At 37.4% G+C, this 25,762-nt stretch overlaps 1 protein-coding gene across 2 annotated transcripts in view; it reads right to left on the reverse strand.

Moving 5' to 3' along the window:
• ttyh2l (tweety homolog 2, like) overlaps positions 1-25,762 on the reverse strand; it is a 47,699-nt gene that overhangs the window by 5,669 nt on the left and 16,268 nt on the right. For both annotated transcript variants that reach the window (XM_082143444.1, XM_082143443.1), the window contains exons 3-13: positions 20,179-20,290; positions 14,983-15,203; positions 11,742-11,837; positions 9,610-9,682; positions 4,435-4,504; positions 2,527-2,582; positions 1,877-1,969; positions 1,680-1,772; positions 554-696; positions 302-478; positions 139-217 (exon numbers count right to left, since the gene is read on the reverse strand). In XM_082143444.1, coding sequence (XP_081999570.1) covers positions 139-217; positions 302-478; positions 554-696; positions 1,680-1,772; positions 1,877-1,969; positions 2,527-2,582; positions 4,435-4,504; positions 9,610-9,682; positions 11,742-11,837; positions 14,983-15,203; positions 20,179-20,290 — 1,213 coding nt within the window. The remainder of the gene's footprint in view (positions 1-138; positions 218-301; positions 479-553; positions 697-1,679; positions 1,773-1,876; positions 1,970-2,526; positions 2,583-4,434; positions 4,505-9,609; positions 9,683-11,741; positions 11,838-14,982; positions 15,204-20,178; positions 20,291-25,762) is intronic.

Here is a 25,762-nt window from a genome sequence, read left to right on the forward strand (position 1 = left end):
TAGAGTTGTGAATTAATAGTTAATAATTGTATTTTTTGCAAGAGAAATCTGTTTAAAAAAATCAATAGTTGGTGAAATTCATAGAGCATACAAGGATCGAGTAAAAATTAGTCAGTAAGATAAAAAAAATCAACATACTGATGGTGGTGGTGAACCGCTCCCAATCAATGGGACGTTTTCATAGCGAGGATTTCGTTCGAACAGCATGGACTGGTTCCTGCAGGAGAAGAGGAAAGATAAGTGGGTCAAGCATGAGAGAAAACAACAGCTCTCTCTCTCTCACACACACACACACACTCACATGTACTCTGGTGTGCTGGATGTGGCCTGCAGCGGGGGCTGAAGGCTGGTCTGGCTGCCCATGCTGCTGCTGTAACTGCAGAAACTGTGAACTTGAGCTCGGCCGGGGTTATACGCACTGATGCGCCTCGAAGGGTTAAAGGGGTCCTCCTCGTCCATATCATCATAATCCCTGTCCCTGAGGAACAAGCAAAGCACCTGTCACCGACATCTATCGATGCCATGCACCGCAGTGACACAACAGGAATGGTACCTGATGGCGATGAGGGTCCAGGCTCGTGGGACGGCACACAGCAGGGCACAGAAGGCACAGGCTGCCAGCAGAGAGAACAGGCACAGATAGAGGAGCCCCTCCACACCATCATAGCAGACGCCCAGAAGAGCCTCCAGATAGTCCTGCACAACCACAACGCTGTTAGATCAACATGAGCCTATTCATGGTGAGACTCCACAGGGGAACAGGTTTTTTTTTTTTTTTAACTAATACATACACTACCAGGCAAAAGTTTTGGATCTGTACGATTTTTAATGTTTTTAAAAGAAGTATCTTCTGTTCACCAAGGCTGAATTTATTTGATTAAAATGTTTTCTATGTGAATATATAGTAAAGTGTAATTTATTCCCGAGATCAAAGCTGAATTTTCAGCATCATTACTAATCATTCTAATATGATGATTTGTAGCTCAAGAAACACTTCTCATTATTATCAATGTTAGAAATACAAAATTGCTTTGTTGCTTATTAATATCTGAAAATCTTTTGTCTGTAAAATTAAAGTCAAGTGGTGCAACCAACAAGCAGAAAAGAAACAGAGACCCTTATGCCATAAATTTCTTAAAATATCAGATAATTTTACCTTTTTATGAAAAGGCAAGGTTAGTCTACTTGCATGCATTCAAGGTATAATATGCTTTTAAAACTCTTATCTAACTGAAATTCAATAAATACATTTTTTAACCCCATGAAACCAACATGAATACAAAGACAACATTGACGTTGAAAAAAAAAAAAGAATTTTTTTTTTTTTTTTTTTTTTTGGGGGGACATTCTTATTTGTCATTGTGGCCATTTTTGGTTAAAATAATGTGAAAAATGGTGATAGGTACACTGTAAAAAAAAGTATATGATCAATAAATTATGACAACATATGTTTTTACACTGCTTTAACTCATCAAAATAAGTTAAACAACTTTCAACTTTTTTTTTTTTTAAGAGTCAGTTTAATGTAATTTAAATTGAAATTACCTAAACTTCCAAGTTGATTGTACTTAAAAATTTAAGGCAGCAATTTTTTTTTTTTTACAGTGTAAAAGTCTGGCTATTCCAGATCCAGACTAACAAACTGTTAAAATATTATTTTCCGTACAAGGATGACTCACTTTATGAAGACTACGGCAGTCCAGCGAGGCGGTGAGCTGGTGCAAATTGAACTCTGAGGAGTTCAAGAGTCGCTGAATTCCTAGAAGATCTTTCTGAAATGATTCATACAGGAGAAATGAATCATGTTTGGAGAAAAAGGAGGTACAGATTGTGATGCAGAACTCTTTAGTTCATCTATCTTTGACAGCACTCTCACCTCTGCAGTCGGAAACACAGGGAGAGAAAACTGCAGCAAACCTTGCACCTGTATCTGCATGGTGGTCAGAGACCTCTGGAAGATGGTCAGAGACTGCAGCACAGAAACAACAGCAAAACATGAGCTAAAGGATTACTACTTATGCCATAGGTTATGCTAATGCTAATGCTAATGCAACGACTAGTAAAAGGCCATAAATCCCAGCTGAGAATATGTATTTACATCTGGATTAACACTCATTCAGGGCTTAAATTTGGTTAATGGTTACATCTGTCTTATATTCGCTTCATGATTTCCCCTCAGAACGTTTACTGTAATAGATGATCATCCAAAACAGGAGCTTAACCAGCACAGAATAAATGTCTAAATCAGTGGAAAAGCTTTCGCAGGATTCCCACAGGCGACGCGAGAAAGCCAGACAAATCTAATTATCCCAAAACTACAGACAAAAGAGACCCTCTTTGATCAAAGTTTATTTTAATATCGTCTATTCATAATTGAATTAGCCACGCAGATTATTATTATTTTTTTTTACAAAAAACGTTATAATGGCTTTAACATGGGTATTCGCTTCAATTAGAGGTCAAATGAATCTGTAAGCTCCGTTAATTGCTCGTGTCAGGAGTTCAGGGAGGAATTGAATCGTTTACCTGCTGGAACGGATTGGGAAGACTCTGGCTGCAGTACAGGTAATAGTGCACTATATCTGCAGGGGACACACAAGCAAAGTCAAACATTCAGGGGCCCGAGTCACAAAAACCTTCTTAAGAAAGAAGTTAGGAGATTCATTCAAATAAAGTTTAAGAAGTTTGTAAGGATGAAAGTGCAATTCTTGAAAGGTTCTTTAAAAATAATACATATAATAATATACGGTTCTTGCAGATTAACTTTTGTGAACTGGCACTAGAGTTCAGCACTCTGTGTCACGATTTTTACTGCACTGTGTATTTGAAATATTTTTAAGAGCCCGTCTAAAGATTGCGTGGTATATGTAGGATTCAAGTGCTGAATGTGCCTGAAAATTGTTGTAATTCTAAAATTAACAACGAGGTCCCTATCTGACTCGTGACTGATCATTGTTTACATTATCGAATATGGCGTCACTTAAGAGTACAGGTGCACATATCTAGTAATAGTAATATGTATAATATGTAGCCATTGTTGGGTGTACAGTAACTCGTTTCCGGCATTTATTTACTTTTCCCTTGAAATGGTTAAGCAAGGGATTACAGTAAATTCTGATATAATTGCATTAAACACTGTATATAACTATTCTATATAAAACAATATTTAACATCAAAATAATTTGGTCAGCTCAAGAATAATTTGTGCAATTTTATATCATTATGTCAATCCTTGTATTGTTCAACCAGTTGTGGTTGATATGGGATTTAGACAGTAATTAGTAATAAGTAATGCAATACTTTTCAGAGAGAGTAAATAGTACAGTAATCTAACTACACTGTTGAAGATGTAATTAGTAGGTACTAGTAATTACTTTTATTGAGTAACTTACCCAATACTGGATGTAGATAGTGTTATGATGTAAAGCTTAATATGTGAAACAACGTGATCAATTAATTACACATCTTACCTTTATGGAAGCTTGTTTCTGCCACAGAATAAAACATTTTAAAAGATAATTGCAACTTTTTTCCTCAGAATTGCGAGTTTATATCTCACAATTCTGACTTTCTAACACGCAATTGTGACTTTATATCATGCAATTCTGACTTTATATCTCGCAATTGCGTGTTATAAGTCAGAATTGCGAGATAAAAACTTGCAATTGTGAGAAAAAAGTCGCAATTACTTTTTTTTTCTGTGGCAGAAACAAGCTTTCATAGTTTTAAGAAAGTTGGAAGCTTATCCTAATTTTTACGATTATTTACAAGGATTTTTAAGAACATTTTATTAGGGAATTCAAACTCTAATTAAGCGTTGTCTTTAGAACAACCTTAAGAAAAAGAAAAGTACATTCTCAAGTATTGTTTTTGGGAGTACAAAATATTCCGAGCTTCATTCTTGAGAAAATATAGGGAAAAAATGTCAGCTTTAAAAATTTTTTTCAAGAATGTGCTGAGATTCCGGACCCAAATTACTGTGCTATTAACTGAAATCGATTTGGAAACCATCATGTTATGACTTCAATCATGAGAACATTACAATATGACCACCCAAATACAAGAACTATTCAGTATTAAGCCACCAATCATGTAAATTACATGTACTGTAGATGTAATTACTAGTACTAGTGTCTGATGGACTGTTCCACTGGTGCATGAGCAGTAATGGTTTTTGCTTCATTGTACACGCATGAAAAACATTGTTTAAACCCTTTCAAATAAAGATCTGTAAAGCTTATTTGGATTTTACAAAATTACATTTAAAACACAGTACCCTGAAAATGGGACATTTCTTTTTTTTTTTTTTTTTTTTTTATAATAAATAAAATGGCATTAAAGTGGATGAATATGCCTTTAATTGTCTGTGCTAAAAATATCTGGTTCATGGAAAGGACACAGGCATATGTTATGAAGTAATGAAATATTACTTACCTGCACTTAAGGAGTCTTTGGTTTGATTGACAATGAACTTGTCAGGAGAGACACAAAAGTCACTGGTGCCCTAGAACAGAACAAATAACAAATCCGCATGGAAAATTCTGATGTTGAGAGGCCACAAATAATTTTGTGGATGTTATTGCAGCGTTCATACATATTGGGTTGTGATATTTGCAAGAGTAGACATTGGAAAAACGTAAGGAGAGCAGCAGCTTTTGTTTCTGCTCTGACATACAAGACTAGGGGTGGGAGAAAATGCACGACAAAAGTTTAAATCCCGCCTGGTTAGCGCGCTTCCCATAATGTTTACGCATTAGGTCAGTAGGCAGAGAGTATAGGCGATCTTTTGTGGTTGTTCAAACACATTCGATCACATGAACGGTTTACACCTCAAAAGAAATCCGGTAAAATGTGTTTTGACTACGTCTGGAAGTGGTCGAAAGTGATAAGCTCAAAACATTTTAGACCCCGTTTACACCTGTATTTAGCATCGTCCACCAGTGATCCGATCGACCGAAATGCATCTTAACACCAGGTGTTACACCAGGGCCTATGACCTTTGCTGAATGTCAGGACCATATGAGCTGTTCACACAGGGGAAAATTCTATTGTGAAGATCTGTGGATGGCCAAACTTAAATTAGCGGGTGTCAGCGACAAGAACGAACAGAACGAACCTTTACCTGAAACTTTCTTAAGGGAAAATGTCATAAATATTGTTTCTAATTAAATTGTTGTGCGCTTATAATTCTCCCCCCTGACAAAGCTCTGAAATTTCATTGGACGGCACATACTGGATGGCAAAACCAATCAGATTTAATTTTTAGCATTTGGCTTAGCTTTGGGGCTTGAGCAACAATATTATCAATCATTTCCTCTGTAAAGTTAGGTTTGGGGTAACGACTAGGGGTGTTTGTTGGAACAGAACGTTGTCGTTCCAGGAACCAATATAAAATACATCCAACTTAGCAAATCCAAATTCATTGCGTATTTTAGATTTTACATGTATTTGAGACTACATGCAGTAATGTGGGAACTCAGTAATCATTTGAATAATCGATAAATCAATAAGAAATCAATAAATCAATTACAAAACAAAAATAATTAATCAACTAAACCAATCATGAGATATATAGACATGAGGATAAGTAGATAATTTAATAATCAAAAATAAGAATTTAATAAAAACATTGATCATTTGAAAACCACTTAATTAGCAATTCTTAAAATCCCCCTGTGGTGAAAATCAAGCTTTTAATGTTGTTTATATGTCCATGTGGTGTTTTTAATATGCTTTAAGACAAACCATGTGCAAATTCATGAGTCAACACTATTGCTGATGTCACAAACTACCTTGTAACGAACCAATCAGGTCAACGTTTGATCGTCATGACTGGATCTCTGAGCTGGTGTGAGTGAGTGAGTGGAGGCGGGGTTCATTTGCATACTCATTGAACCATGTATACTAAATGAGGCAAGGGTGTAGAGTTACACTCAAGCTATTTTAAGGCATGCATGAAGAAAAAAAAATTCAAGGAAAAAAACGTTTAAATATGTCATTTCGGTGATTTAAAGATGAGTTATAAGGGATACAATCATTAGAGAAAAGGGGGAACTTTAAGATAAATAAATATCACTGAACATTTTTAATAAAGTGATTTATAATCATATATTTTATTTGTCTACTGCTTCCTATCTATCCCTATCAATCAAAGATTTGTTTTTTTATCAATTGATAACATTTTTACTGTTAAATGTCCTTATTATTGCTTAATTTATTTATTTATCAAAATCAATCAATCAGGGTGGTATACATGGGGCTTCAACAGGAAATTCTCTCTGAATTAAAAAAAAAGAATTGAATTCAGGCGTGCAAGTCACACATCCCCGCAATGCTTGTTTCCACTTTCAGGAATCGATGTACTCAAGCACTGCTGGAGTAATCCACTTTACCGCGGGGCCTGACCTTTGCTCTGACCCCTCATTGAGCAGTCTTAGGTCCTGCTCCCCACAGACATCCTGATTGAAGTGTCAGCTGTGACTCTAATCACAGTCATGCTCACGGTAGAGCTCAGGTCTGCCTCATGTGTAGCCCCTCAAAGACTGAAGCTAAAATAAGAAATTAAGCCAATTCATTCATACCCTACCCCATTTATATATCTATATCAATTAAAAAGAAATCAAACCATGCAGTTCTCCATCCACGGCTCGGCACGCATTTGCACCGCGGTTCATCTTAAATCTGACGATACATCGATAACATAGTTTATTGAGAATAACAGCACGTAAAACAGACAAAGTTCTGCTAATGCATGTTTCTGTCGATGGATACACATCCTGGGTCCCCAATACATTACAACAGCAAAAATTGTCAACATGCCCGTCTTGGTAAGTATCCTAGCAGTCATAGTCGGTTTAGTCTTAAGTGAATGAAAGAATCAAGGCATTTGTATCAGTTTGTGTACTGGATCCATGCATTATCTCTTAAAGGGACAGCAGCCTAATATTCCTGCTGTCTGTGTTTTTAATGGTAATCAAACAACAAAAGACAAAACCTGAAAAACACTGTTTATTTTATTTGTATCTTTGCTCTATTGCATTTATTTGTGCTGTTGCTTGTAGTTAGATTATTTGTTCTTATTTTCTTTATTTATATTTGACAGTAATCCTTTTTTCCCCAGAACATAGCACATACCGAATCATACCGAAACCGTGACCCTAAAACCAAGATACAAACCGAACCACGAGTAATTTGAACTGTTGCACCTTTAATATCTATATTAGTGCTGTCAATCGATTAAAAAAATTAACTTGATTAATCACACATTTTTCTGTGATTAATCGCGATTATTCGCAATTAAAAACACTTATGTTTTTATAGGTTTATATTTAGTTGATATATTTTATAATGTAATAATTTCACAGTTAATCTCCAAATTAATGTGGAGACAACATAATGACAGTATATTTTAAATACTTGTTTTACTTGTTTGTCAGTGTCACTGATACTAATACAGCTATTGATGTCTGGATAAAACATTTTTTCACCCCAATTTTAAACATTAATTATAGCCATTCAACATTACAGTGTAATTGAAAGCTTCAAAAAATATAACAACTTCAAGTTGAAGTGAACTTCAAACAATTCTTACATAAACCCATAATAAATGTCATATTTACCTGCGCAGAACAACATACAGAACAATATACAGAAATTGAAAGTGATCAAACAGTATGCACTGCATAAATTATAGATTAAATATAGACTAATCCTTATTAAAGCTTCAGTCAAGAGCAGTGAGTAATTTTCTCTGTTCTATTTTTATCTTTGATTAACTTTACTGGGTGACAGACAGCATTATTGGCTGCTGTCCCTTTAAGACCAGCCGCTGCTGCACATGACGTGGATCTCACACGCGCCTCATTCTCTCACAACTCTTTACGTTCATTTAAGACTTTATTTAACTCATTTAAGACTGCTCTTATGTTATGAGGATACTCGACAAAAAGTACATTTTGGCATAATTGTGTTTTATTGTTCGTTCAAGTGCGAAAGAGAACTGTATTCTGGTGCGCTGTCTGTGCGCACGATTCTGGCACGTGTCTTTCTTTGCGTCGTGTGTGTGTCACATAGACAGGACATTCACAGGCAGCGCATTGTCTTTTGTCTTGTTGCTCTTGAATGGTTTAAAAGCATTTGCATGAATAAGAACAGGATCATATAATGTAAAGCTAGCCAAAGGATGACAAAAATGAACGGATGCTGCGTTAATTGCGTTAAATATTTGCAATAGTGCAATGTTTTTTTTTCTTTTTCTGACATATATACCATTGCAATTACACAATAGTTAGAAGGATGGCAAAATAAATAGACTTAAATTCATCTCTAGGTAGAATATAGGTCATATTAACCAGATGGACAGGTTGAGTGACGTTTCTACATCCTCAAAGCCATGAACCAAACTAATCAAGATATGACCCAGAATACATTAAAAAGGGTTAAAAATGTATATGTTTATGCATTCAGTGTACGTTTCTCATATTCAGCAACCTAATGTAAAAAAAAAAGCAGTAGGGGGTGACAAGTGACTGTCTTTATGAGTAAGTTCTGTTAGTACGTAAAAAAAAAAAAGGATTCCGGAGTGAAACAACTGCCTTTATGAGTGAGTCACTAAATCTTTCATACGGAGTTGTTCAAAGACACTGATTCAGAATTCAGAATTGAAATGTCATTCTGCTGTACCTTCATTTGGAACTCTTTTTGTTGGCAGAGCAAAAAAAGACAAAGTAACTGGCAATGCTGAAATGTAAGTTACTGCAATATTAACGTAGTGTTTATATCATAAGCAATATAATTCGCAATCACTCTATTGGTTAGCAATGCTTGATTGCTCATTTGTTTTTGCTTACATGACTATAATTTATTGAACTCACATACATTTATCATATTACAAGGTGTTTTACAGAAGTTAACGATTCTTGACAATGCAGATAGCTTCTGGCAGCATTTGTAAGTAAAAAACATTTTCTTTGTTTTCTTCATGTGAAGGTAGTAGTAGAATCATGGTTGAGAATTTGGACTACTAATGAAAAGTGGCATGTTTGATGTCAGGTCACAGAAAAGTGTAAAGTACTCGAGATCCCCCTTCATTACATTTGTGACATCTTGAACAAGGCACTTAGCCCCTATGCATAATGTACTCCACACCCAATCACTGTATTACAAGACAAGACTAAATATAAAGCATCTTCAGAACAATAAATAGAGTTTGCAGTCATTATTATGCAGCCTGAGAGATGCACAGATAAAGACAGAGGCGAGACATGAGACATGAGTAAATTGGCATGTTTAGTGGCACAGAGAGTAAAACTGTTTCCCTCCGTTAAGCCAGCGGACTGTCTAATTTAAATGACCAGGGCTTTGTAATCAGCTTTTCAAACCGGCACGCACCACGAGACACACAAATGCAGTCACTGAACCCTGATAATCTCCTAAGAGTTTCACATAGCTCACACTCCCCTCTTCCCCCACTTGCAAACATTCACATTGTTTTTTTAGAATAAAATGAAAAAATTAAAAAATCCAGGATAGTGTCAGTGAATGAAGTGACTAATAAGGCCACTGGACACTGATCAAAGTGAGCAGTCATGTGAAAACACAGTAACTTACCACAGCTGTGGCCGTGCCCGCTCCTAATGACACCCAACTCATGATCAGGGTCAGTACCCCACACACCATAATACTGAAATGGACAAAAAGAGAGAAAGTGAAGGAATAAAAGTGAGATGTGAGGTCAAAAATAAAACTATAAACTACCGTTTGTAAGTTTGGGCTCAGTAGGATTTGTGAAGGTTTTTGAAAGATTCTCACCAAAGAAATTATTTTGATTATTTTCACCAAGGCTGCATTTATTTGACCAAAAACAGTAAAAACAGTATTGTGATTATTATGACAATTTATAATAACTGTTTTCTATTTGAATACATTTTAAAGTGTATATTTTCAGCATCATTTATCCAGTCTTCAGTGTCACGTGATCTTTCAGAAATCATATTCTGATTTGGATTTCTTATTATTATCCATGTTAAAAACAGGTTTGCTGCTTAATATTTTGGTGGTACAATTTTTTCATGATTCTTTGATGCATAGAAAGTTGAAAAGAACAACATTTATTTGAAACAGAAAACTTTTTGCAACATTCAAAAATGTCTTTACTGTCACTTTATCAATTTTATGAATCCTTGTGCTGACTAAAAACATTAATAAATTAACTGAAAAAAATTCTTGAACTTTTGAAAAAATCTAGATAATGTAGATTTTGCTAATCTAGCCCATAATAAGATCGCCAAAAGTCTGTGATAGAGCATTCTATTAAATATAATATATAATGCATATCTGATAAACATCTTTAAAGAGGAAAACATCAAGTGTTAGATCAGTGTTTCCTGTAGAGTTCTGCCATGATACTAATCCTCCTTAATTATAGTACTAAATGTATTAAAACACCATTTATTACACAAATGTTTTGTGAATGTGTAAATGAATATCAACTAAACTTCCAATTATTAAGTAAATCTGTTGATACTTCAAGTAGCTGCTCTCAGGTCACCATGATTTTGCCAAGACTTTTCTGACTGGTTCCTGGATCAACATATTTTGTTGATCCTGGAACAACATTTCTGTCAAATTTTTTTAGCCCTACCCATAACTTCTCCCTAAAATCAGAGGGAAATGATGGCGAATAACACTGATGTTGAAGCACCCAACCCTGGTTGTAAGCCTAAACTTGACATAAACTGTAAGCTTGACCCTAACAATCTGATTGGTTGATTGGATCTGATTGGTTGATCAGATCTGATTGGTTGATTGGAATGTTGTTCCATACCATAATGTTGATAATTAAGAATATTGCAAAAGGATCTGCCGATTGTGTATCCAACAGGAAACGATTTAGTGATCAACTGCAGATGAGCATAAACTCTACGGTGTGCTATCATGATAAGATTCTTGAAGTCACTGAAGCATTCAGAAATCAACCTACAAAAGACTTAGTAAGTAACTTAACAAGTAAGTAGTAAAAAGCAAATGAATGAAGATGTGAACCAGTGAGAAAGTGATCAAACACGTGAGCATTTGAGTGATCATGTGAGTAAACAGGAAGTCAAAAGCAGACAGAGATGAATGGGGTGAACGGCTCCCTGGTGGCCATGGAAAATGGAGCCGACGTTTCCTCAAACAGCCTTTCTCGTCTGAAGATGGTCTTAAAAGCACCAATAAAGCGGATTGGAAGCACGTAGTAATTAGTTAAGGGTGAGCGCACGCTCACGTGGGCAGAGAGATCAATAAGCATTAGTGGGGTAAGTGGGGATGGATCTAAAGGAGCTTCCAATAAGGAAAACGGAGAGAGAGAGAGAGAGAGAGAGAGAGAGAGAGAGAGAGAGAGGAAATGCAGGGCTCGCTGGCGACTGGCTAACCAACGCAGTCGATGCACTCAAAGTCTTTCCACAGAGGTATGTTTATGTCAGAGGCAAAATGATTTTACTGTGCATCCGTTAGGGATTTAAGCTAGCAGAGACAAACAACTCTGCAACACTAAACAAACAATTCAAAACGAGAAAGGTTTATATACATGCTGAAATCTAAGTAATATGACATTTGACGCGTTGTGTACATACGCATACAAGTATGTATTGCATCCCATCTCAATGTTGACATCAAATGGCTTTATGTTTACAAAAAAAGGTCATGGTTCAATCGCCAAAGCCAGGTGTCTAAACCATACATATTTAGAGCACACTTACACTGCGAACAGCCATCGAGACTGCTTTGCCAATCCCAGACATGCTAAGAGACAGATGACCAAGTCCAAAATCAGAAGCAGCAGGTACGTTAACCATCTGAAAGAAAGCAAACAATGATTTACATTTACATTTATGCATTTGGCAGACGCTTTTATCCAAAGCGACTTACATTGCGTTATCCTATACATAGGTATGTGCAATCCCCTGGGATCGAACCCACAACCTTGCGTTGTTAACGCAATGCTCTTACCACTGAGCTAAAGGAAAGCTGTATGATGAGGGCAGAAAGAAATTTTCAAATACATATGTTTTCTATTTTTAATTAGGCCCTTTCAATTTAATTTTGTACATTAATTGGAATAATAAAAAATAAATAAAAAAATGTGATGAAAAGATAATTCACTTTATTATGCCCCTCTTATTCAAAATGGATTGCTGTGGACTGTAGGCCAATGATAGACTTATGTTCAATGATAGATACGGAAACAAACAACATACTGACGTACAAAGCCATTTTTTGTAATGTTTATTCAAAGTCTGCCATAATAACAATGACTTCGGAATTATCATCGGTGCTTTTCTAAGAAAACATACCTTATGTTATTTTTTATTTTTACATATAATTTGATGAATTAAACTGCATATCATCTCATTCGATCGCATTTTTTTAAAATCAATTGACAGCTTTCATTTTAATATTCATCTTGTGTGATGTAAGTGTGTGGGGGCGTGTTGTCAGCAGGTCTCTAAGTATGACTTTAAAAGTGGGTGTTTATGGCACTCACATTATTCTTCCCATCTATACGATTAATAATTGAACAGGGCAAATAGACATATGAATTTCATGAGCTCCAGCCTAGTATGTGAGAATAGACAATCTGCCAAACAGCTCACGCTAAGAAGGTGTTCCTTCCGGTGATCACACATCCTGTTTGAGCTCATCATTTCTTTTTTTATGTCGTATGAACTCATAACATTTCAATAAAAGATTTACAAAATGGCCTAATAAGTAGGGCACAGTTTTCTTACTAATGTCAGAGCCAACTAAAAAACTGAAACCACATGTAATGTGCTGTATTTTCTGTACTGCATTGATTCAAGGTCTACATGGTTTGGTGTGCTATTGGAATGCCTGGCAAACCACAATCCGATCAGTAATCCTACACCATGAGGACTTAAAAATGCTCACATACCTTGAGACAGAAAGAGAGGGAGGGAACGAGCGAAATATATGGAGACAGAGGTGTATGATGAATCAAGGAAGGGAGTCCAGAGGTTGGGCGATTAGATTTGCACATGAGTAATGGAGGAAGAGAGGTTTGAGCGCTGCTGCTCAATAGCACAGTCCTTTAGCTGTTTGAAACACTAGCTACTTGTCAATACATGCACTGCAAGTTCATAACGCGCAGGTCTACAAATGGAAATGTAATCTAGGAGGACATACAAATCAATTCAACAAGACTAACAGCTACAAAAGCAACCTAGTACACATGAGATACAGTAGTAGTGCCAGTAAAGATAAACAAGTAGGCCAAAACTCAAAACAGGTTGATTTTGGTAGGGTGAGGGGGGAACAGGGCAGAATGTTTGAGGAGTTTTGGGTCACATGTTTGAGAAGTAGGGCCATCATTTTTGAGGTGTAATGGACAAAGTTTTAGAAAAGGGGTCATATGTTTGAGGAGTAGGTCAGAAGTATGCAAAATATGGTCACATGTTTGAGGAGTATGGTCAAACGTTTGAGAAAAAGGGTCACGTGTTTGAGGAGAAGAGCTCAAGAGACCTATTTTTCAAGTTTAAAAAAATAGGGTCAAGTGTTTGAAAAGGCCAGAAGTCTGAAAAATAGGGTCACATATTTGATGACTAGGGCCAGAAGTTTAAAAAATAGGGTCACACGCTTGAGAAGGCTAGAAGTTTAAAAAAAAATAGGGTCAGATGTTTTGGGAGTAGAGCCAGAAGACAGGAAAAAAAGGGTCACATGTTTGAGGAGCAGGGAGAAATGTTTGAAATATAGGTTCGGATGTTTAAGGAGCAGGGCCATAAGTCTGAAAAATAGGGTCACATTTTGAGAAGGCCAAAAGTTTGAAAATAGGGCACATGTTTGAGGAGCAGGACCAGAAGTATGAAATGTTTGAGGAGCAGGGTAAAAAGTTGAACAGTCGGAAGTTTGAGGATTAGGGCCAGAAGTCTGGAAAATAGGGTCACATGTTTGAAAAGGCCGGAAGTTTGAAAAATAGGGTTACATGTTTGTGGAGTAATTATTTTTTAATTTAATAAAGGCCTTCTGAAGAGAAGCGGTGCGTTTGAGTAAGAAAAATATCCATATTTAAAATGTTATAAACTAAAATAACTAGCTTCCGACAGTAAAAAAGCAAAATTTTCAGCAAAAAGCAAAATCGTGTTTTTGCCAAAGATTACAACCAGATCGGATTCAGAAGGATGATCAAAACATAGATTGAGTAGATCGAGTCCATCAACACCTCCACAGCTCGCACAGTCCTATACTTCGTCCTGGGTTGACATTTCATCCTGAAATGTTATAGTTTTGTAACCGTATAGTTTAATGATGATCGTGTTATTTTATATTTGCATCTGCTTACGCTATCGCTTGTTTCTGCTTCTTCTTCTCATGTGTTTTTATCCGGAGATTCAGTACTCTTTGAGTAGATGTGTAATAGCGCCCCCTACCGTATAACAGTGAAAACACAGAAAGCCGGAAAAAGCATTCTCTCATAAATGACAAAATATTCCGTCAATTGCAGGGAAAGAGTTAAAAAACAAGAAGAAAACAATCAGAATATTGTACCTGGTGGGGAGGGCCCAATATTAACATGACACCTAAGCCATATTGTTATACAGTGCTACAGAGGCCCTATAGCAATGGCCCTATATAGTATGCAGTGTTTAATAAACAACTGTTATACCAAATTCTGCTGGGGTGAAATTTAGTGCAGACCCATATTGTGATATATATATCGTATCGTATCGTGACTTTGTTGCCGATACACAGCCCTTTTTGAGAAGGCTAGTAGTTTGAAAAATTGGGTCACATGTTTGACGAGCAAGGGCATCTGGAACATTCAGACACATTTCTGACCCACATCTACACCAGCAGTCTCAAGAGCAAATAGAGCCAACCTGTCTTTGACCTCTGATGAAACATAGGACATGATGTTGTAAAACATTAAGTGCACGAAGTGAAGTAAATAAGCCAACCTCACCCCACCAGCTCAAAGCAGCTCACCTATAGTACTCTATGAATGCAGTTTGGTCTGCGATGGCTGCCAAATCCACTTGCACCTTCCTTGTGTCTGGCATGGCTGTCATCTGCTGGATAATGTTGTCGGCCATCTGCTGCATGAAGCGCAAGGTTTGGGTGTAGTCTCCCCGTGGAGAAAATATCTCATCCAACCGATCCAGATGCTCCTTCAGCCCGACCTGCATACTACCCAATGAGTTTCCCACCTGAGAGCAGAGACAAAGAAAATTGCTGATCACTATTAGCAGGCTAATGGTGCCGCGCTGGCGCAGAGATGAATGGCCGTTTCCAATGAATTCTCTATGGGAGTGGGAGGCATGCACGGGTGATCATGGGATTGCCAAAGAAGCAAAGTGGCGAGAGTGACAAAAAGCTGAGATTTTTTTGTTTGTTTAATATTATAGATATTTGAAAGAATGTTGGGGTCCACACATACTTGATAAACTGACTTTTGCAAATGTAACATCCCCCAAGTAAGTGGGATATCTCATTGGCAGGTATTGAGCTAGTTTCTCCCAAGCCAGTGGATATGTAAGCTAAACATTTTTGAAAGATGAGTTTTGGACAAAGTGAGGGGTCTTAAGCCTGGTTTATACTCGACGCGTCCGAGCGCGAAGGTGCGCGCGGCAAAAATGACGTCATCGCGGTGTGGGCGGTCGCGCGCGTTGGGTGCGCAAGGGCCCATTTCGCCTGGCGGTGTGCACGGCAGATTGTGTAACAACGCGCGCGAAGATGAACGACTTCGAGCCGAATCTGGCCGAGCTCGAACTTCTCACCACACCGGCACCCAGTTTGCACGTCTAAATTAGTTGCTTACATTTAAAAAATGAGCATTCAATAGCATAAAAATATTTTTAATGAACATAAAGGTCCATGTTTAATAAAAATGTTCACGAAACTTAATGAAATGTTTAGTGAAATTAGAAAATATGTTAGAGATTGTTAATTTAGTTATATTGTATACACATTCTCATCTCCATATATTTTGTTTTATTGTCACGAGTAATAATCTCAGGGTTTACTGGGTTTTACACGATTCTTTTTGTAGTGTGGTATTGGTGGTGGTGTACTTAAATAAACATTGTCACGTGTGTAGCTTTCTTCTTCTCACCGCTGATTCCTGATGGTTTAGAGGATAATTACTCGAGTCGCCCCTGATCGTTTCACAGAATAGTACAACGGCGAGCGCGTCAAGTATAAACGCCTCGTCCGTTTGCGGAGGTGCGCGCGCAGTCTGCGGAGACTCGCGCTGCGGAGCCAGGCGAAAGTATAACCAAGGCTTTATCCTCCTATTTTGAGGACCGAGAATCAAGAATAAGGCTAGACGGGACAGAAAGAAGCTAGTTTAGAAGAAACAGTACAAGACAGCAAAATGCAGTCATCAATCACAATTAGATTCAGCTAGCTCTAAAAATGGAAATATCTATGGGAATTTTATGACTCGGCGTGGCCACATTAGCAAAATGTATCGTGCAAAAGGTCCATTGTCTATAGGGATGTATAATGCACAGGAACTTAGTTCTCTTAGCCAGCACATCAAATTTGTGACTTGAACAAATTTGTTCTACCACTTTGCTGCTCACCACACTATAAGTGTGCCATAAAAATGTTCAGGTCCTAAAACCTAGTCATTTCATAAGTCAGACATCTTATTTTAACCAGAATAAGCTACACTAGACTGTCTAAATGGTTTTAAAGTTTGTTATTATACATCAAATCATTAATAATGGATCAGTACATCAGTGTTTGCATGCTAAAAAACAATACATTTGCTTGAGTCTCTCTTCTTTCCCTATTTTTAAAGGCCACCATGTGGCATTTCTGGTAAATCATAGTCTTGGCAATAATTGCTCATTCTGCTTTCATTTCAGTGAAATGCAATACGTAGCTCTTTTGAATAATAGCTCTATAACTCATAATTTCGAGATGGTGGAAGCGTAATTAAGATTTGTAAAGATTAAGATTCATAAGAGCAACATTCATGCATTAGAGTCAGTGCCCTTGTGGAAGGTGTGGACACTGCATGAAATAAAGTTAGAAGCATGCAAAATGGCAATCGCTACACTCATTTACTCATGGTTGCAACAGCTATTTTCTGGCACGCAACCACTGGCAGAAGCCATTTAAAAAGCTTGGCAGGTCTGAAAACTCCCTCCTCACTTTTCAGCATTCATGAATTCAGATGTGCAATCATGCTTGGCCTTCAGACTGGTCCTCTTTAAATTTCAGTTTTAAAAGAGACGTTCACTAAAGCTGAAATTGGATTTATGCCATTTTAGTGAAGCCAAGTGCTGTTTGTTGTTCTCACATTCTGAAATGTTGTTTTAGTTACAGCAAATAGTGAAAAGTCTGTTCTAGACAGCTTATTTAGACATGACCGCCCAACCGTGAAGCAATGCATTATAAGCGAGTGAGCCAAAGATACACTAGAAGAGAGAGAGAGAGAGTGACGGCAGAAAGAGTATCAGAGGAACAGAGGATGTCACCACAGGTAATGAACATCAGGGCTGTGTGAGGAGAACTGTTCTGCCAGCCAAATGCTCCGTTTACCAGACTCAACCTGCCATATGTTGAATTACACAGCCCTCACATCGGAGACATGCTGCTGGAAACACTGTCTGTGGGTTGTTTTAAATAGCATTGCTGTGAATTACAAATAACCGCCCTATGCACAGTCCATTCTTGGCATAGATAACCACAGTGATGTTTTTAATGGGAAAGCAAAGAACTTGTAAACCTGTCACTTAATCTGCACCGATTCCAACAAAGACTGAAATTAGTTAAAATGTTTTGCTTTTTGGCTCAAAAAAAGTGTTGTCTTTCTTACAGCTCATTCTTTTTTTTCGTCTTTTTTTTTAAGTGATTGCCATTAAAACACGAAGGAAAGATTTAAGGGAAGATCTTTAAATTGAAAAATGTGCATTAAAATCATATTCATGCTTACACTAGCTATGTTTCCATCCACCTATTTTTATGCACATTTTGGGATATTGGATAAAAAAAAAAAAATCTCTGGATGGAAACGAAAAGATGCACATAAATTCTAAAAATGTGCATTAAAAAAATATCAGCACAACTGAGGCAGATGAATGTTTTATCCGATAAGAAGACACGCGCATATCTACTACGATGGAAACACATTAACCGAATAAATCCTTCGACGCGCAACAAGAAAACTCACGTGATTTTGCCTCAACAGTGGATGTGATTGGATAACTGGACTAGCCAGCAGACCAATCGCATCGCAGCATCTCAAATGTTGGTTTCTTAAATGCCTGAGATAAGTCTGTAGAATGATTTGGTATAATGACATCCCAGAAGCGTCTCACATGATTGCGTTCACAAACACCTGGCATCTGAACGTGAGATAACATCACCACTTCGTCTACACGCTCTGAGATGCAAGCCATTTGTGATGTAGGAAAAAAGAGCCACAGTTTCTTCCCCAATTGCACTTCCATTTTTATTACAGATAATTCGCACCAATTTCCCAGAAAGTGACGATTTTGTTCTCTTAATCACATGGGATGGAAACAGTGCTTTAATCGCAACCGTTTTATGCGATATTCCGATTTCTAATTTTAAGGTAGTTTCTCTGTTCTCAACATAGCCTGTAACTTCTTTTTGCTGTTTATCCTCGTCAGAAAACTTTGAGCTAACCGTGTTCAAATAATAAAATAATACAAAAATAAATAAAATAAAATAAAATAAAATAAAATAAAATAAAATAAAATAAAATAAAATAAAATAAAATAAAATAAAATAAAATAAAATAAAATAAAATAAAATAAAATAAAATAAAATAAAGCTGCAGTAGCTTTTTGGGGTTAAAAATTATCCAAAATAATTTTTTGAGTAAGTACATAATCAGCCAGTGTTCAAAACTATCTGCTTGCCTTAGCTCGAATCAAAATGGTATGCTTGTAATAATGTTTTTAATTCCAGTGGTACTGGTGGATTTCCGCGGGAAATTCGAGCATGTCTTTGCGTCATTACGTCACATCTGTACACATAAAGAAGGAGTCTCGGCTAATAGGCTATATTGCAGGTGGAGATTTATAGCCTTTTCTCACGGCACTTGATATAATTAAACTTATCAATTTGATGGCCGATCCAGAAAGGTTCAAACGACAATCACCAGTGACAACTGGAGATTCACCCGTTGTAAAACGCGAAAGACTTCGGACTTGGGAGAAAAAAAGAGACTGCAACCGGCCCATGCGAAAACAAGGACAAATATTGGAAGGGCATTAAATGTAGTCACGCAATGCTGATGTTGTTAACATTAATCAGCGCGATTTACTGCAATGCTTTTTTCCCCTTAGTTGGTCAGAACAAAAGTGGATGTTACTTACTTGTTCAGACGTCATTTACCGGTGAAAATTCTTATGTTGGTCATACTTCCAAAAAGTAGAATCTGTGATTGCGAATGCCAGTATCCACACCGGCGCGGTGATTGACAGCTGCACATTCTCCTCAAAACATTGGATTCATCCGCGCTGTGCCGTGCCGAGGCACGACCCACGTTAAGTTGATAATTCCGCGAATAACTGCAATTGCAGATTTCAAACAGAGATGACGACAAAGAGGAAAAACTGCGGACTGCAGCTTTAAATTAAATTAAATTAAATTAAATGGTGGTCTGTGATAGTCGTTCAGTAGTGGGTGTCCTCAATCACTCCGTGATAAGCATTGACAAACATTCCCAGCACATCCGTGGACATGGATATACAGCTAGATTTTTAATCCCCTTTAATGCAGATGAACAGATAATCCCAGTCTTCTCTCAGTGCTTACTGATTTCTCTTACGGGTGAATATACACACCAGATGGATGTGTTTGCATCTGGAGAGGTTTCTAGAATCAACAACTCAAACTTCTCAAAACACTGGAAGTTAAATTGGGGACAGACACTTTATGACTAAAGCTCTGTGGCAGAAGTGACGCCTGCAGCAGTGCTGCGCTTCTGCATGTGTGTGTGTGTGTGTGTGTGTGTGTGTGCCACTCATCACATGTTATTCCAGTACCAGCGAAAAGCCCCTGAGGCTCCAGCTCTTAGTTTTTCAGAATGCAGCATATAACAGGCAAAATTCAGATTTAATTTTAATCACAAACGTTCCTCAGGCTATTCCACTGAAATGAGACATGGTGAGTGACGGGTGAAGGAAGTGAACCTCTTACCAGACTGCCAATGCCACCCAGTGTGTGATTGGCATTATAAATTGAGTAAGTCAACTGGTAAACTCCATCGTTGGTTTCGCTGTTTCCATAGAAACCCACGCCCACCGCTGAACTGTGAGAAAAACAAATCAAGGCAAACAAGTTTGTATTACAAATACAGTTTCATATCAATACAATTCTCTCATGTTGCTTCAAACCGTTTGCTGAAGATTTGAGACATTTCAAGGTGAAGTTTTTTACCTACAAAGATGAGGAATCAAATGATCTTATGAGATAAAATATTTTAGTGCAGCTTCTTCAAAGAATCCTGCTCAGTTCAAAAAGATCATTTCATTTGGACTAAACTAACTAACCGAACACAACTTACTAGCACCAGATAGATGAAACAAGACAGATACTATCGTTCCTAAACACCAGAAGAACTAATGATAAGAGTAAAACATGGTAAAGTCTCACAGATTGATTTAGTAAAAGTAGTTCAATTATTTGTATATTTTCATGACCATCAAGCACATTTATTCTTATATCCTGATTTTAATTATTCTCAGTGGTGGTTCAATAATTTTCCTCAATATCATAGTAAAAAAAAAACTGCATTACGATATTTTTTTAATAGAAGTACAACCAACACAACCATAATGTATGAATAAATAAATATATATATATATATTTTTTGTATTACAGATTTGTAAATGAGACGTTTTATATTACTGTTATTAAATTTTCTTCAGGGCAAAGACACGCTACCGTACATATGTGTGGGGTCGATACGTTTTTTTAATCTTAGGCTCTCCAAAGGCTGCATTTATTTGATGAAAAAATACAGTAACAAGAGAAATATTGTGAAATGTTATTAAAAAATGTTCTACTGTAATACATTTAAAAATTTAATTTATTCCTGTGATGCAAAGCTGAATTTTCAGCATCATTCAGTGTCACATGATCCTTCAGAAATCATTCTAATATGATGATTTAGAAATATTTCTGATTATTATAAGTGTTGAAAACAGTTGTCCTGCTCAATATTTTTGCAGAAAACGTGATAAAATAAATTTCAGGATTTTTTGAGGAATAGAAAGTTTAAAAACAAACAGCATTTATGTGAAATACTCCTTTTAAATAACATTATAAATGTATTTACTGTCACTTCTGATCACATTCTTGCTGAATACAACTACTAATTTCTTTCAATAAAAAAAAGGGTTTTGAGAGATTCACCCAGGGTAGGTCTTATCGCTTGTTAATTTATATTGAAGGACCCATGTTTCACAGAGTAGACAATTTCGGGGCAAAATCCGACACCAGCTGCCACCGCAATAAACAGCTCACCAGTACCAGTTTGACTTAAAAATTCATCATTTTGACTCAATTGGTCTCGAGGTGGCTTCTAATGTGAAATCTGAGTAAATATTTCAAAATAGCCTCCAGAATTGTGCTCTACCTAATTAGACTGCTGTGCTCAGAAACCAGTTTGCTCTCTTCTCCAGACAGCATCAGATCAGCTTCATTAAGCAACCTCATCAGAAGCATGTGTGCAGACCGTCAAGCTCTAGGACTGCTCAGTCCATCTCGGCAAAGCATCTAAAACCCCCATTCCTTATGTTAGAGACACAGTCCATTTCAGATGTGATATTTCTCCGGCGGTTTTGATAACATCACTTCGTCTATATCTCATTTTCTTTGAAGGCTTCATCAGAGAGGCTATTTTTCAGACTGACAAAAGAAAAAAACACTGTATTGGCTGTGACTGTTACATTGGTATGATTAATTGTTTCAGCTATCTGTCCATCCATCCATCCATCTATCCGTCCATCCATCCATCCATCTATCCGTTTTGTCTGTCTGCCCGGCGTCCATTCAAGTGAAAGTGAAAGTGACACGTGACGGCCAAGTATGGTAACCCATTCTTGGAATTTGACCTCTGCATTTAACCCATCCAAGTTAATGCAAACACATTAGGAGCAGAGTAGTGAGTAGTTAACACACACACACACACACACACTGCAAACGTGGATACACACACCCAGAGCAGCGGGCAGCCTTGTGTGGTGCCCGGGGAGCGATTAGGTGCCTTGCTTATGGGCACCTCAGTCATTTCCCACTGGTTCTGGAATCGAACCAGCAACCTTTGGGTCACCAGATCAACTCCCTAACCACTAGGCCATGACTGCCCCATTCACCCCACCCATCAATCTATTTGTCTGTCCATTTATCCATCCATGCATCTATCTGTCTTGGTCCGTCCGCTCATCCATCCATCCATCCATTCATAAGCTCATACCCCCATCTATCTGTCCATCCCTCCATCCGTTTGTCAATCCATCCATTCATCCATCCATGCATCCGTCTGTTTATCTATCTATCCATCCATCCATTTGTCTATCCATGTCTGTCCATCCATGCATCTATCTGCCTTGTCCTTATGTCCGTCCATTCACCCATACATCCATACATCCATCTATCAATCTATCAATCCATCCACCCATCCATCCGTCTGTCCATTTATCCATCCATGCATCTATCTGCCTTGTCTGGATGTCCGTCCATGATTCACCCATACATCCATCTATCAATCCATCCACCCATCCACCCATCCATAATTTTTCTTCAGTATCCCTCAGTATCTTGTCACGAAACAAAGGCAAGTCACATATACATCTATCTATTCATCTATCTGTCCATCCATCCATCTATTTATCAGCTCTAGCAACACTCTAGGAAACAGCCAAGATGCATGAAAAAACACAAGGGATATATCCCTAAAACCCTTTTTTCCAACTTTTCTTTTCTTTTAAGTTTTAAAAAACTAATACTGAAGATGGAGATTAGAAAACCTAAATATAGGCTAAATTAGAAAATGTTCAGTAGATTATTTATTTGTCCTCATTGAAAAAAAAAAAAGTTTATAAGTGCTCCTCAGAAAATAATTACTTTTTATTTTATTACCAATAACTAGCCCCAGAATGAATCTGCTGACCTTTTTATGGAAAAATTTTATTTCTATGCCAACACCAATGGTATTCATGGCATGATTTCATAATCATTCTGTTTTTTACCTCTAGTATATTTCCCTTGTCCATGCCATTATTGCCATTACTGACTGACTCAGACTTAAAAATGAGACGAAACAAACTGGGTCGACAAAGGACATTGGCACCCACAGATCCAGTTTCAGCTGAAAAGCATGAATTTGAATGCTGTGCAATGCACATAATTAAAATAAGAATAAAGAAGTGATGTACAAAATGCAACAGCAAATGAAATAATGTATCTGTCGAACAGTAAAAACATATATAATACATGATACCAGAACATGGTACCAATATACTAAATGGCATAAATATTTGTAGCATTTAAAAAAAAAAAAATTCCTTAAAGCATCTCATGGGCCTGACTGTGTGTGTGTGTGTGTGTGTGTGTGTGTGTGTGTGTGTGTGTGTGTGTGTGTGTGTGTGTGTGTGTGTGTGTGTGTGTGTGTGTGTGTGTGTGTGTGTGTGTGTGTGTGTGTGTGTGTGTGTGTGTGTGTGTGTGTGTGTGTGTGTGTGTGTGTGTGTGCAGGTGGTCTGAGTGAGAATCCTGTCTCTGATTTCCCCTAAGCATGATGGATTCCTGGCTCTTTCCTTATATCATTACTACAACTCCCTCAGGCCAGCAGCATTTCTGCTCCCATTAGCAATTGAGTGCGCTAGCCTGGCTTTCACCCTCAAGCTGCTGAAATCACTGCTCATCTGGATGCATCTCACCTACAACCTGCATTTCTCCATTGATTGAAGTGCCAAAAGCAAATAAGGTGCAAATTTGAAATAAATTATTGGACACAGTGAATGATTAAAGAAGTGAAAGTGCAAAGATTTAAATAGTTCTTAAAGAAGTGGATCATACAAACACTGCCTGTGGTGTTTTTAAAATGTTCATAGGGATAGTTCACCCTAAAATGAAAATTAAAGGGCTCCTTTAATGCCCTTTTCACAAGATTTAAATTAAGTCTCTGATGTCTCCAGAGTGTGCATGTGAAGTTTTAGCTCAAAATATCCCACAGATAGTTTTTATAGCATGTTCAAATTGTCACTTTTTGAGGGTGAGCAAAAACTCGCAGTTTTTGAGTGTGCCCCTTTTAAATGCAAATGAGCTGCTGCTCCCGGCACAGAGGGCAGAGCATCGAGAGCTCCTGTGTGTTAGCAGCTCCGATTACCTCACACAGACAAGCACAGAAAATTTCAAAAACGTTTAGCCTTTTATGTTCAAACCGGAGTCGGACAAAGATGGAGAGACTCAAGAAGAAGTGACAACATGTAAAATGCAACAGGACATTTCTGAATGGTTAGTTGATGAATTTATATAGCTGATGTGGAGTTAACTATCTTCTAGTCATTGACTAGCATATTCTGTCATGATAATCTATAAATCACGTTCCCGGGTGCAGGGTTTATGTACATGTTAAGATTATTGTTGTCACTAACCCATGAAGAAGCTAATTTCAGTCCCTACCATCTGTTTGTTGTAGTCCTTAAAAAGCGATTTCTGTAAAAGAAAATATCGCCCTTCGAGCGTCGTAACTTTGCAGATGTTCTTAATGCTCAAACAGCAATATTACACACTAACTAAAGTTAAAAAAAGTGAAATCATAATCAACCACCCCTTTAAGTCATCATTTACTCACCCTGGTGTTGTTCTAATGCCCTTCTATCTTTTTCAGAACACAAAAGGAGAATAAAAAAAATAAATCCCGCTCACGCTCGTACATATGATGGCAGTAAGTAGCGACCAGCATCAAGAAAATCATTTAAAAAAAGAAGCAAATGTATCACAGAATGATCTAATGTCATATATTATAAGTGTGGGGGTATAAGATAGGGTATGGTGAAAAACAAACTGAAATTTTATGTAATATCTAACGAAAATCCTGACCTTGGCCGTTGGTCTTCTGTGCACGGCTACGCGTTCGTGAGACTCTATTAGCATCGCAGTTCACTCCGACTCGCCCATAAAAAAGCAAACAAGTTGTGAGAAATCAAGAATAATAAAAACAATACATGAAATACAAGGCCTAAAAATCCCCCAAAAGTGTCTGTTTTCTTTCTTCACCAAGTTGAATATCTCTGGTATCAGATGACATTCAGAATGACAGTGAACGCGATAACTTCACAGCGTGTACAAATAACAAGGTCACATGAGACACAGCCATCTTCTAACCCTATACATATTGGGATTCTCACAAATCACAACATGTAAATAGGAAAATGTTGGCGTAATTTTGTCACTTATTGGGAGCAGTATGCTAGCTGGAGCCGTTTACCTCCAGTCTTTGTGCTAAGCTAGGCGTGCGTCAGACAGAGTTACGGCACGCATGGAGATGAGAAGGGTAAGTATGGACGTATCTAATTCTGGGGGATACGGTGAATTAGCTAAAGTCCCAAAAAGTCGGCGTGTTCCTTTAATGTTTTGAATGGAAAGATCTGCATAGATATCCTTCAAATCTTCTCCTTTTGTATCCAATAGATACAAATAAATAACAGCGATGACTGATATCACAGCTAGAGACCGGTTATCCTCCTCTAAGCCGTCCATTGCTTCAGTAAACACT

This window comes from Leuciscus leuciscus, assembly GCF_965113295.1.
Source record: "Leuciscus leuciscus genome assembly, chromosome: 1".
In the NCBI taxonomy this organism is placed as follows: Eukaryota; Metazoa; Chordata; class Actinopteri; order Cypriniformes; family Leuciscidae; genus Leuciscus; species Leuciscus leuciscus.